Source organism: Phoca vitulina, unplaced genomic scaffold (assembly GCF_004348235.1).
Source record: "Phoca vitulina isolate PV1807 unplaced genomic scaffold, GSC_HSeal_1.0 scaffold14, whole genome shotgun sequence".
NCBI classification, from domain to species: Eukaryota; Metazoa; Chordata; class Mammalia; order Carnivora; family Phocidae; genus Phoca; species Phoca vitulina.
The window spans coordinates 42,706,512-42,721,405 of record NW_022589717.1 but is presented as its reverse complement, the minus strand read 5'-3'; the positions used below and the strand labels follow the sequence as shown (position 1 = coordinate 42,721,405).

The 14,894-nt window shown below is 33.9% G+C and overlaps 1 protein-coding gene across 12 annotated transcripts in view; it reads left to right on the top strand.

Moving 5' to 3' along the window:
• LOC116637607 (probable ATP-dependent RNA helicase DDX60) overlaps positions 1 to 14,894 on the top strand; it is a 110,808-nt gene that overhangs the window by 38,219 nt on the left and 57,695 nt on the right. For 11 of the 12 annotated variants that reach the window (XM_032413163.1, XM_032413165.1, XM_032413156.1 and 8 more), the window contains 7 exons: positions 3,431 to 3,677; positions 5,247 to 5,413; positions 5,962 to 6,114; positions 7,577 to 7,726; positions 9,926 to 10,045; positions 11,222 to 11,317; positions 14,634 to 14,749. In XM_032413163.1, coding sequence (XP_032269054.1) covers positions 3,431 to 3,677; positions 5,247 to 5,413; positions 5,962 to 6,114; positions 7,577 to 7,726; positions 9,926 to 10,045; positions 11,222 to 11,317; positions 14,634 to 14,749 — 1,049 coding nt within the window. The remainder of the gene's footprint in view (positions 1 to 3,430; positions 3,678 to 5,246; positions 5,414 to 5,961; positions 6,115 to 7,576; positions 7,727 to 9,925; positions 10,046 to 11,221; positions 11,318 to 14,633; positions 14,750 to 14,894) is intronic. The other variant, XM_032413164.1, reaches the window with a different exon arrangement.

Here is a 14,894-nt window from a genome sequence, read left to right as displayed (position 1 = left end):
ATATAAAATTAATGTACAGAAATCTGTTGTGCTTCTATCCACAAATAACACACTGGCAGAAAGAGAAATTAAGATAACAATTCTATTTACAATTGCATCAAAATACCTAGAAATAAATTTTACCAATGAGGTGAAAGACCTGTACTGTGAAAACTATAAAACATCAATGAAAGAAATTGAAGGTGACACAAAAAAATGGAAAGATATTCTGTGCTCATGGATTGGAAGAATTATTATTCTCAAAATGTCCATGCTACCCAAAGCAATCTACAATCTTAATGCAATCCCTATCAAACTACCAACAACATTTTTCACAGAACTAGAACAAATAATCCTAAAATTTGTATGGAACCACAAAATACCCTGAATAGCCGAAGCAATCTTGAAAAAGATGAACAAAACTGGAAATATCGTAATCTCAGATTTCAAGATATACTACAAAGCTGTAGTAATCAAAACAGTATGGTACTGGCACAAAAACAGATATACAGATCAATGGAACAGAATAAAGAGCCCAGAAACACACATATACACTTAATTCAAGAAAAAGGCAAGAATATGCAATGGGGGGGAAAGACAGTTTAATAAATGGTGTTGGGAAAATTGGACAGCCACCTGCAAAAGAATGAAACTAGACCCTACCTTACAGCATACACAAAAATCAACTCAAAATAAAGACTTGAATAAAAGACCTGAAACCACAGAACTCCTAGAAGAAAACAGGGGTAAGTACCTTGGCATTGGTCTTAGCTATGAAATTTTTTTTTTTTTTTTGGATTTGACATCAAAAGCAAAGCTAACAAAAGCAAAAATAAATAAGTGAGACTACGTCAAACTAAAAAGCTTCCATACAGCAAAGGAAACCATCAATGAAATGAAAAAGCAGTCTACTCTATGGGAGAAGATATTTGCAAATCGTACACTGATAAGGGATTAATATCTAAAATATTTAAAGAAGTCATATCACTTAATAGCAAAAAACCCCCCAAAACCAAACAATCTGATTTTAAAAATGGACTGAGTACTGAATAGAATTTTTTTCAAAGAAGATATATGAATGGCCAACAGGTACATGGAAAGGTACTCAACATCATCAGTCATCAGGGCAATACAAGTCAAAACCAAATGAGATATTATCTCAGACCTGTCAGAATGGCTGTCATGAAAAAGACAGGACGTAACAAGTGTTGGCAAGGATTTGGAGAAAAGGGAACCCTTATGTACTGTGTGTGGAAATGTAAATGTGCAGCTACTATGAAAACAATATGGAGATTACTCAAAAAATTAAAAATAGAACTACCATAGGAGCTAGCAATCCACTTCTCGGTATTTATCAAAGGAAATGAAAATAGGCTATGGAAGAGATTATCTGCACTCACATGTTCATGGCAGCATTATTTATAATAGCCAAGATAGGGAAACAGTGTAAACATTTATCAATGGATGAATGAATAAAGATGATATGATATATACATATACAATGGAATATTATCTATCCATAAGAAGGAATTCCTGCCATTTGTGACAACATGGATAACCTGGCAATGCTGAGTGAAGTAAACCAGACAAAGATAAATACTGCATGTTATCACTTACATGTGGAATTAAAAAAAAGTCAAATTCATAGAAGCAGAGGGTAGAAAAATGGTTTCCACAGACTGGGTGGGTAGGGGCAATAGGTAGAGGTTGGTAAAAAGGTACAAACTTCCAGCTATGAATAGTGTCTGAGAAGCTAATGTAAAATATAGTGACTGTAGTTGATAACACTCTAATGCATCATTGAAATTTGCTAATTGAGTAGATTTTAAATGTTTTCTCCCCCCAAGAAGATAAATGTGTGAGGTAATGGATGGGTTACTTAACCCAATGGGGGAAATTCAACTACATGTATTCATATATCAAATCACCATGATGTGCACTTTAAATATTTTACAATTATATTTTTCCATAATAACTCAGTAAAGCTGACATTTTTTAAAAAGTCCAAGCAGAAATGGGCACTTTTGCTTTAGTAGCTAAAAAGCAGCCTTTCTGAGCCCAGGTAGGTGGTCATTGTTTTTCTCCTTGTAGTGACAACCTCCTTTTTATTTTCATAGTCAATTTTATTGTTGGTGAAATCATCCAATTACAACTTTTCCATTTTCATTTAGGGCTACAAAGAAGTTTCTATTTTTTTTTTCAAGGGGGATGTTATGAAATAGAAAGTTTGCAGCAAAAATTCTCATTACATAGTATAAGGTATGAAGACTGAAAAAATCCCATTTTTTCTTTTACATTATTAGAAATTAAATAAATTATCTCATTAGAGTTAAACACTCTCAGCACTATATAAATGTGCTCTTCTAGCAACCGTTTAATAAGTCTGCATATTCAGGATATAATAAGCATTGTGCATGGCAAAGCGCCAAGGTCACCCTTGTCTTATTGAGAAAGAACCATGCTGAGTTAACCTAGAACAGTACATTTGGCAGATTAAAACATTGGGAAACCTCAAATAATGTTGATTAGAATTAAGTACTGAGAAAGTGCAGACAACTAATATTGACTTCATTGTAGACAAAATTTATATATTAATTTCATGACTAACCGGAATAGTGGAAGGTTTATAGAATTCTCTTGTGAATACAATTCTTTAATTTGTTTTTGCAGATTAATAAATCAGATTGGTAAAAGTATAGTAAAGAGGGTCCATATTGAGTTTAAGTCAATTGGAAAAGCTTATCTAGATAAAGCAAATCAGTTGTATTTATGTTGTTCCTTTCTGTCCACTCCTTTCCTTCATGTGCTTTCACTTTTCCTCATTCACTTATCAAATATTATAAGCTAAATGTTTTGTGCTTGAGACATACAGACAACTATAGCATATTCCTGTTTCAAGGAAGTTAATCTAGATCGGAGGTATGACAAGTAAAATCATAACTACAGTATGTGTAATGAGTACTTTGATAGAGAGATGCCCTGGCAGAGAAGGAATATATGAGTTAGGCTTGGGAGTTAGGAAAGGCTTCATGGAAGAAATATTTTGAAGGACAAGTAGGAGACAGGGAGGTGACCATGGAAGAATGGAAGAGGAAAATCCATTCTAGAGAGAGCAGCAAGAACCAATGCAGGAGACATGAGAAAACAGTGGCCTGATGTTTCCAATTTTATTAATTTACTCTTTGATTTATAATCTATACAACTCAGAAATCTACAAAATTATCTGCGGAGGCTTTATAGTGATTAAATTTAATTGTAATAAGTTTTCAATTAACAGAGGCTTTAATTTTAAGAAATAAATACTGAACCTAAAAATTGTTCCTATTCAAGAATGGGATGATGGTCAAAATAACCAATATACACTTAAAAATATTGTCTCATATATGAAATTTAATCTTGGAATATTTCCAACTTGTTTTATGATATGCTTCCCCCCCCCCTTTTTGGGCAGGAGACCAAGGCTGAAATAATTACTAGAGAGAATAAAAAGAGGTTATTTGCTAAGGAAGAAGAGAAAGAGGAGAAAAAATGGAGTGTTCTGTCATTTTCTATCGAGGAGGAAATGAAAGAAAACTTAAACTCTGGAATAAAGAACCTGGAAGAGTTTTTGAAATCATGTAAAAGTAACTCAGTGAAATTTCGAGCTGAAATGGTAGCCTTAACTGCCTGCTTGAAAGCATGGAAAGAACATTGCAGAGGTAAAGTTGTGTGATTCTGTATTTTTTGTTTTGATGAATTGGAGAATTAATAAAAGGATGTAATGATGATAACTGTCATTTATTAACTGGAAGTTTGTGTTAGAAGCCTTAGATGCATTATGTGATTTTATCCTTACAAAATTCCTCTAAGGATTACTTCTTTTATTGGTGAGCAATGAAATCTCAAAATAGCAAATATACAGCACATTCTTAAGCAAATTCAAATCAAATCAGTCAAAGATAGGCTTAAGGATAACTACTTATAAAATTGTGGGCATAGTCAAGGGAACCAGCAAAGCCGGTGAGGCACTCTGGGAGAATCTGTCACTCATTTTTGAGATCTGAAGTGCAAACATTTTCTTTCTGGGTAAAACTAAAGATTATGTTCGCTGACCATGTTGAGTTCTTCTAAATGTTGCTGTGGCTCCCGTGTGCTCTACTTTGCAATTTCTATAACACATAGTAGGATAAAAAAGAAGAGACAGGAAGACGAAGATAAGGGGAAATAAACCTGGGTAGAGATATGTAAATTGATAACAGGTGAAATGATCATGTGCCATAAGAGCTCCAAACTGACAATTCTTCCTAGTAAACCTAGTTGATCTGTCTGTCTCGAGCATCCCCACACTTGAAATCCATTTAACACATGGTCACCAGGTTCTTCTTTTCTCCCCCCTCCCCACTCTCATTCTGTTTACTTCAATCTGCTCTAAAGCAGTCAGCCTTTCACTGTGGATTCTGTCACAGTGAGAAGCATAAGATTTGGCTTATATATTTCTCCCCAAACAAGATGTTGTATCAGAATTTGCAGTTGACTGCTACTAAGAAAGATCAGAATTAAGTGGCTTACTCTCCTGAGGGGAAGAATTCTACATTAAATTTTTTTTGTCGCCTCTTATAGCATTCAGTGGGTGTTTGGTAATATTTTTTAGATAGCTAAAATATAGGTTTATTGGAAGAAAGTTGGAATTAAAAACAGCCCTAACATGGCAAGTATGGAAAGATTAGCAGTGAGGAGGAATAAAAAGAATGTATATAACTATACAGAAATGAAGAAGAATTAGCAAAGTCTGTATTTGGCAGTTGTAATAAACTGATTGAACTGGCAACCTCCAATGATTACACCAAATAGTTATCTATTGTCAACAGTAGGACTCAATAAATTTTGCAGAGATTTTAACCAGATATTTAAAGTCATCTAAATATTTTTCTTTGACCATAGTAGAGGAGGCATGAAAATAATAGGTGGAGAAAAGATTTGTTGTTCCCCAGAACACTTATACAACCTTGAGCTCTAACAATCTTATTTCTATCATGAACTATAAGGCTTTTCTTTGTCTCTATTATTTGCACAGCTACTTTCCAGTTATCCATGGAAATGATGAAGTGGGTATAGTTGCACTTTAATTATATTTTACCTAGTCCTCTGTATTCTAAAACCTTTATTAATGTTAAATAAGATAGTGAATTTAATTAGGTCAGATTGCTGGTCTAGATGATTAATCTTGGGTAATCTAACATTATTTTTCATGGTCTTTATAAAAATTATATTGTTTATTATTTGCCAAGGTGAAACCACAAAAGATTTAAATATAGCTGTTCAAATGATGAAAAGGATCCATTCCTTGATGGAAAAATACCCAGAACTTTTGCAGGAGGCAGATCAGCAACTCATAGCCAGATGCCTGAAGTATTTAGGATTTGATGAATTGGCAAGTTCTTTATATCCAACCCAGGTAATTTTCAGAATAGCTCCATTTTAATAGAATAATTATGGGGTGTACATAAAGTGTCTTGCAAATACAGTCACCTCTTCTAGATTTTTTCTTTTTTTCAACTGACAATATTTACTCCTACGTTCAAAGTCATTACTAGTAATTCAGCTGCCCAAACTTGAAATAATCTAGAATTAGAAAACTGATACAAATGCTTGTCTGAACAAACAGGTTAAATGCCAGATAATTTCTGCAGACCCTTAAAATTAATACTGTGTTTAATTCTAGCAAACAATTTAAAAGCTATGTTGTGATTGTTCAGCTGTTTTTAAATGTATTAGATTGTAGCTACAGATACCATAATGGATATTTGAAAATCTTGATGTCTATCAATATACTCACAGTTAAGATAATGATTTAGATGGTAAAGAACTTCTTCAATAAATATTACAAAATTGAAAAGGTGGTAAAATCCTTTTCTCATAAAAAGTACTCAGTAATATATATTTTAATTATCTAAATAATGTAGTTTAAAATCACTTTCCAAATGGACTTTTCAAATAATGTAGGTTGCAAGAGATGACATGAAGAAAACAGATAAATACTCAATTGGCATTGGGCCAGTTCGGTTTCAACTACAATACATGGGCCATTATTTGATACGAGATGAGAGAAAAGATCCAGATCCCAGGGTTCAGGATTTTATTCCTGACACATGGCAGGTAATAATTGAATGAAACAAAAATTTTATTTTATTTGTATTTTATGATTAAATGTGATCTCAGGAGCTTCTCATTATTGTGGCTTTACATATTATATTTGGCATGAACTTAATATTAAGTCATGTCATTTAAAATTATTTTATCATTGGAAATGACAAAATGGAAATTCTTTTCCATTTAAAGAAAGTGAAATTTTCATTTTGTTCATTTTTTATAAATAGACCATCTCCTTGGAGGTACTTTGATGAATTCACATATATATATTTTTAAAGTTATGTTTGGGTCATCCAGTTGTATCATTGTGGAGCAACCTCCATGTTTTCTCTGTGTCAGTAGGATTTTATATGTAAATGTGCCCAGAGCAATTTTGGTAGTCTAAACAATATAGCAATTGTTTAGATATTTACATGCTACACCTGTCACCATCGTAGCCATTCTTCTATAAATAAATGTAAAATTGATGGATATAAAATTTGGAATAAAATGGTGTGTTTCTGCGTAGATTGAACCATATAAAATCGCTGATAAATTGAATATGTTTACCTACAAAAGTACAATTTCATAGGTTCAATCTACTAGACTTCCAATTCAGAATATGACTTTATCTTTCTTATATTGATGATAGTGGAATATCTTTAAAAATTCCTGCCTCCTTTTCAGGAACAGGAGGATCAGTTCCTTACTTAAGTGCAGGACACAAAGCAGCCAAGTGCTCTCTATTAATTCTACACACATTTCAATTCTTCTGATGTCCACTTTATTTTGAGGTGTGGCTCAGAGTGGACCTAGATTAAGAGTGTGCAGACTGAGGTTTGGGGATGTTTTTCCATCTTCTGCCCATCATAGAAATTTATGATTCTTTGATTAGTCATCATTTTGATGATTAAAAGCATAAACTGAAGGGATGAAGTTTTTCATGCCCTTCAAAGTAGGTACCTGACATTCTTCTGTATATAAAGTAAAAGGTAAGTAGTAAAATTATGAATGATTGATTTTTTTTCTCCTTAGCTACCATTTCACCATTGGCTACTTCTTAGAACTTAATTTCTCAAAGCCTTTGGAGAAGCACTGTACTTAATGACAAATACTTAGAAAAAAAGAAACCTTCCCAATGACAAGATATTTTATTCAGGCTCACTTTCCATTTTGGAGAAGGGCTGGACTTAATCAATGACAAATACTTAGGAAAAAAGAAATCTTCCCAATGAAAAGATATTTTATTCAGGCTCATTTTCCATTTTTCACACACAAACTCACCTCCAGATGGTCAAAAGCATAGCAATTCTGTCTTCTGAGAGAATGCCATGAGCTCTTCAGATTTTCCTATGTGTTTCATCAGTGTTTTTAACTCCCCATCATTCCATTTGAAGTTCAGAAAATTATATTAGAAGTGTATTAATAGATTTGTTTTGATAACACGCTGTTCATATTATTAACTCAAATGGTGCTCTGAACCCTGCAGCGAGAGCTCCTTGATGTTGTGGATAATAATGAGTCAGCAGTGATTGTCGCCCCAACGTCCTCAGGCAAAACCTATGCTTCCTACTATTGCATGGAGAAGGTGCTGAAGGAGAGCAGTGAAGGGGTGGTTGTGTATGTTGCACCAACAAAGGTAGCCCTCAAGTGACTCAAACTTTCTCTTTCATTCCTAAACCTCCTCTTTTAAAATAATACATGTAGCCATGCAAGTGAATTTATTTTATTATTTATTTATTTTCCAGTTTTATTGATCTATAACTGGCATATAACATTGTATTAATTAAGGTGTACCACACATAATTTGATATATGTATATATTGTGAAATTATTGCCATAATAAGTTTAGTTAACATCCATCACCTCATATAGCTACAAACTTTTTTTCTTATGATGAGAACTTTTAAGATCTATACTCTTAGCAACTTTCAAATACGCAATGCAGTATTGTTAACTATAGTTGCCATGCTGTACATTACATATCTACTACTTATTTATATTATAACTGGAAGTTTGTACCTTTTGTCCACCTTCACCTATTTCACCCACTGCCTCCAACCCCTACCTCTGGCACCCATCAATCTGTTCTCTGTTTCCATAGCTTTCACTTTATTTTGTGACCTGTATTTTCTCCTTCCAGTTTCAGAGGCCAACATAACACTTTTCTGAGAACCATTGTGAGGAAAAAGCCTGGTCTTGTGATTTTGTCATTCAGCATTATGCTTACATTGAGAGAAGCATTCAGACTTTGCTGAGCCATGTTGGTCACTTAGGAATCTAATACTGCTTTTGCAGAGTTTATGGGATTTATCTGATCTGCTGCTGGGCATTCGTGACTGGCCTGTTTCTCAAGCTAGGCTGTTTTGCCATGTTTCTTTTATGTCTATTACTGCTTAATGTTGAACTTAAAAACAGAAAGTATGATCTTTGTCATTAAGGAGAAAGTTTGACTTACAGAAAGTAGAAGTTTCCATATCCTCACTCATAACTCTTTGCTTGTAATGTGGTTACTCTTAGGAAAGGCAAATTTAGTTGAGATAACTTTAATTCTATAAATTAAAATGAATTCAGACTCCATTTTAGCTTCTAGAAAAAGTTTAGTGACTTGTGGTCAGCCTTAGAACCAGATTGATCAATATGATTAATTGAAATGAGCACTTTATTTTTTATTGTAGCTTTTTTTGTTTTTCATGGCCATTAATATGTGCTCATTGCAGGAAATTAGTAGTATATATAAAAAAAATTAACCTGGCCAGAAGTGGAATTTTAGTAACAACACAGTAGATTTTGCCAAATTACTCTTTTAAAAGATATGACGGTGTATATTCTCTTATCTTCTCTAACATTTCTATTATCACTTAAAATGTTTTTGCCATACTGATAGGAGAAAACTTCTATCTCATATTTAAATTTGCTTTTCTGTGATCACTAGTCATTTGGGTATCTTTATGTGATTTTGGGCACTGACATTTTTTTATTCATGAACTACTTGTGGATGCATTTGCCCATTTGTCTTTTACTTTGGGGGTAGTGGCATTGTCTTTTCATTGATTTGTCAGAGTTTTGTATACTAAGTACATTACTTCTTATATATCATAACAAATATACCTTTATTTGTCATTTTATCTTTTTACTACTATATTGGGTCATATTAACGATAATATTTTGTTCATATCTTTGTGTACTCAGGTCTATCAGTATTTTCATTTTGTGTTTCCATGTGTGTGCTCAGATATGTGAAAGTGTTCACTTTTTAGTGTCTTTATGCTTATGTTTTAAAATTTATGTTTTAATCTATATGTATCTTTTTTGGGGGGGGGCATAAAGTGTGAAATAGATGTTCATAGATTTCCCTATACTCAGATTCCACTAGCCAGGCTACCCACCTGATCCAAAGTACTCATGTATATATTCAAACTCCAGATGTCTGAAGGAAGTCCCCAAATATAAGAACCACAAATCTATCTGATAATCCTTCACTTGATCTTCCTTCTATAGTAGACTCACAGCTTCTTTCTAAGCCTTGGTCATCCAGGTATTCAGCTATTTTTTTTCTGATGTGTGAGCAACATTTCCTGTTTTTTTTTTTCTTCTGATTAAGCCATTTTTTCCCCCATTTTACTTTAAGTTGAGGTTTATCAATGAGGTTCACATACTTAGGTCAAATATCTCAAAGAGAGCATGTTAGTGTATTTAGAGTAGATGGGTATAAGAAAGGGGCTGTTAAGCTTTCTGCACTTATAACCGTACATATTTTTAGACAGTTTCTGTCATTCTCTGAGGTTTCATCTGTGTTTTATTATGTGATTATTGAATTTCTTCCCTTGTCAATCAGGCCCTTGTTAATCAAGTGGCAGCAACTGTTCAGAACCGTTTTACCAAAAGTCTGCCAAATGGTGAAGCTCTATGTGGTGTTTTTACAAGGGACTATCGTCACGATGCCCTAAACTGTCAGGTAGGATATATTAATTAATGCATTTGTTACCAAATTATGCAATAGCACTAATATATGTCTCTTTCAATAGAAATTCAACATCTTCACAAAGCCTCACAGAAATAATTTTTTTGAATTTACAAGATGAAATGGCTTTACAGAAAGTTTAATATTGTTAATATTCCAAAGAGTTGAGAAATAGCACTCATCTTTCTCTAAGGACACTTACGTTTTGACTTCAGGTTTCACTAATAGTTTATTGCATCCTTTTGGTTTATAAATGGATTCAAAATGATCTGAAGAACCCAATGCTATAAAAAATTAACAAACACCGATTTCTAATCAGAATGACTTTTTCTTGATAATTAAGATACTGTCACTTTTCTTGATGAGTAGGATACTCATCATAATTTTAAAAATGTATTATTGATAGAATACCTGATGCTAAGTAAGCCATAGATAGTTTTCCTCCTTAACAAATTCATAAATATATAATTAAGACTGAACAAAAAGTGAAATGATGATTCTAGAACATTGCAGAGCAGACATGAAGATGTGTTACCCAGATTGCCTTTCAAGGATGGACTTGCTGCCCAGATGTGGGGAGAGGGGTCAAGACAAATGCCAGCTGTCAGTTCCTCCAGGTCTGCCTCCACAGTCCATGTCCTGTGGCTGAGCTAGGCAGGGGTATAAACGCTGGGACATAAACACAGGGCTATAAATGCCTGCTGTGGAATAGCTCTGACAGCCAGTATTCACTCCAGAATTCTAAGCCAGGTTGGCCAAGGTTTCATCAGGCCTCTTTTGAAATATAGCTTCTCCCTCAACACAATTCTGCTTCTCCCCACATCCATAGTTGTTGATCCTAAATAGACATTTTTTAAACAAAACTATCTCAGGGTCAGATTGAAGAAATAAACCTGTGATGATTAACTCTTTCTATTTGTATTACTTTGGATGTTTATAAATAAGAATTAAACTTCAAATCTGATATTTTACCATTTTGACTCATAAGAATTACAGTTTCATAAGGTTCAACCTAATATATCACAATTTTAATGAAATATTCTCAGAAGTGATATTATATCATAATTATTAGCAGGTACATTCAGGAGTTATAACTCTTTCATATTCTTATAACAAAGTCTGTACATAGTAAAGTACTCAAACTTTTTGTTTATACAATGTTATTTTTAGGTACTTATTACAGTGCCTGCCTGCTTTGAAATTCTGCTATTAGCTCCTCATCGCCAAACATGGGTGAAAAGGATCAGATATGTTATATTTGATGAGGTAGGTTTAGTATTATTTCTCTAGGTTGATTTCCTAGTGTACGTAAGTGCTATAATGAAGATTTTTGGTGCTTCAAGACAATTGTCCCTTTGTATAGAGTTCAGGTTGTGGGGGGTACTTCCTTCTGAATGGTTTCCTCAGTGAATCATACTCAGTCTTTTGGTTCCGTTTTCCTGTTGAGACTCAATAGGGGATGTCGGTATATGCTGTAGAGGTCTGTGTAGCAAGGCAGAGTTAACCACCAGGGTGTGAGTTTTCCTGGTAGAGATTTCAAAATCCAATCTTTGACCTCTAAAGCAAAGCTTTTTGGTCTCTAACAATGATAGCAGTTATGTGGGTTATTTTATCAGTCATCGACACAATAGAAAACAAATGGCACAGTCAAAACACAATTTAAGAAGAGAGTTTTCCAGGGCGCCTGGGTGGCTCAGTTGGTTAAGCGACTCCCTTCGGCTCAGGTCATGATCCTGGAGTCCCTGGATCGAGTCCCGCATCGGGCTCCCTGCTCAGCAAGGAGCCTGCTTCTCCCTCTGACCCTCCCCCCTCTCATGTGCTCTCTCTCTCTCATTCTCTCTGTCTCAAATAAATAAATAAAATCTTAAAAAAAAAAAAAGAGAGTTTTCCAAAAGTGTGTGTGAGGGAAACTATAAAGGTTAGTACAGTAATCCAGAGCTAGTAACTTACCCTTATGCTTAAAGGGACAAGGCGAAGCAGTTACCGAGACGCAAAAGATTCTAATTAAGGTAGCCACATTGTGAGTACTTATCTTAGTTAAGGGACATAACTAGTTCAAGGTAACCTTTCAGGAAGGGGGATCCAGTGAAATAAAGACCTCATTCTCATTCTCCTCCCTTCTCCTGATCCCTTGACAAGGCTCTCCATTGGCTAAGTCCAGGGGAACCAGAGAGCATTGGAGTCCCTTTAAAGTAATCTCTGTAAGTCCGTTTCCCTGGCCAAAGAGAGCAGGATGGAAAATAATGGAGATTTATAGGGACAAATGGAAGATATATATAACATTTTTGTCATACTTATAAATGTTATAAAATTTTATAACATTTATAAATGATAGTTATGACATTTTATCCTTTTATATTTTTATAAATATATTTTATTTTTTATTTTTTTAAGATTTTATTTATTTATTTGACAGATAGAAACACAGAGAGAGAGGGAACACAAGCAGGGGGAGTGGGAGAGGGAGAAGCAGGCTTCCCACTGAGCAGGGAGCCTGATGCGGGCTCGATCCCAGGACCCTGGGACCATGACCTGAGCCGAAGACAGATGCTTAACAACTGAGCCACCCAGGCGCCCCTATAAATATATTTTAATATATACTTAAAAATATACTTATATAATATAAAATATGTGTTTAAAATATTATATATTAAATATATAAATATATTTATTAAATGTTATATGTATATCTATTAAACATTTATTATATTTATATATTTTATTTTTGTATTATATAGTATATTATATATTATATAGTTTATATAATATATATTTATATAATATGTACTTTATATATAGCATGTATTTATATAATACATATATATATTATATTTATATATTTATATAATGCATATAAAATATACATTTATGAAATATTTAGTATATTTATATATTCATTTATATATGTTATATATAATATAATTTTATGTATGATATATAAAATATACATATTTTATATATTATATTTTATTTTGTAGTATTTATAAATGATATTTATAACATTTTATCATCATATTTTATCAAAGATATTTATTGAAAAAGATTTAAAGTATTATAAAAGGATATATTCCTTTGCTCCAAAGAATTTCCAGCCTAAAGTGGAAGAAGATGATAAGCTTGTATTTAACTTAATTATTCCTGTTGTAAACTTGGAGCTACTAAGCAGGCTATATATTTTATTTGTTTGATACTGATTTTTTGTGTTTATTTTTGGTTACTCTGTATATATTGCATCTTGAAGGCCTTGAATATTCCTGTTCAAAATAAAAATTCGACAATTCTCTGTAATCAAGAACTTGAGTTGTACTCTAATTTCAAAACTCTGACTGGTATGACATTGGTACCTTAATTTCCCCACTTTGATATAAAGTAAAGCTGAAGGATTTTGAAGGCTAATGCCTATTCTGGCAGGGCCAGAGAAAAGAACTATTTGCTTTTATGAAGCATTCAGGAGAGTTGTATACTACTGACCAGGCCAAAACCAAATGGGCTGTGGAAAAGATTATTTTAATCCTCTGGCTCAGATGGTCCTTTCCAGCTAATTGCCAGGCTTCATAATTTAATCTGTTTAAAGAAGACTACATTTGAGAATCTTCTCTGAATCGAGTTCAATTTGCCTTATTTGATTTAAAAGACATTCATTCATTAATTCAGCAAATATTTAAGGGGTGCCTCTGCCATTCCAGGCACTGTTGGTGCTAGGAATGCCCAGGTCTAAGGCCACAGAGTAATTGAAAACCAGAGAATTAAACAAGTAAGCATACGAGCAAGTACACATGTGACTGTGCCCGCCCACACTGGTACATACTGTAAAGAGAAAGAGCAGGCTGGCATGACTGAGAATGGCAGGAAAGCGGTAGGAGGAAACTCTGGAGTGGGCAGTCAGCAAAGTCCTTCTAACGGAGTGACATTAGCCTGAACTCTGTCAGCTGAAAAGCATGTTAAGCAGAGGGAATGATACATGTGAAAGCTCTGAGGTAGGAAAGGTGTGTTTAAGTAACACAGAGAAGTCCAGTATGTCTTAAGCAGAGGGGGAGCAGTATGGGACAGAATGGCTTGATACAAAGCTAGAGAGACAAGAGGGGGCCAAGTTATGCCAGGTATAATGTACACCCTGTTAAGGAGTTAACATTCTGTTCCATGTGCAAAGGAAGATATTGAAGGAATTTAATTAGGGACATGGACTGATCTAGTTTGTCTTTTAGATATATCATTTTGGCTGTGATTGGAAGAACGTAGGGGGCACTGAGGGAAGCTAGGTGGTAGTCGGGAGGATATTGCAGCAGTGTAGCTGAGATGAGATTGTGGCTTGGGTGGCATTAGACATGGAAAGAAATGCATAGATTTGAAAGAAATTTTTGAAAGTAAGAGAAAGAGGAGTTATTGATGGATTGGTTATGGAGATTGAAGAAAATTTGTGTCAGGATTTTCTATTACCTGATTTGTGGATATTTATATAAACTTGGCATGGTCAATTAAAGGTAACATGAAACTATGTATAGTGATTTGAGCTTCTGTGTCTTATTTTCATTTGCTATTTTTAAATCATCTTTTTAAAGGAGAAATTTTTTTCTTTTAATAGGTCCATTGTCTTGGCGGAGAAATTGGAGCAGAAGTCTGGGAGCATCTCCTTGTCATGATCCGATGTCCCTTTTTGGCTCTTTCAGCTACCATAAGTAACCCTCAGCATCTCACTGAGTAGGCATTATGTTCGGTTCAGTTTGGATAAATGCTTTTCTATTTTAAATTTTATACTTTCTCTATAGGTTCTGAAGAGTTTCATAACTTTCTGGTGGGTTTATTAACTTATCTCTGGCTATTCAAGCAACAGAGCATCTAGAGC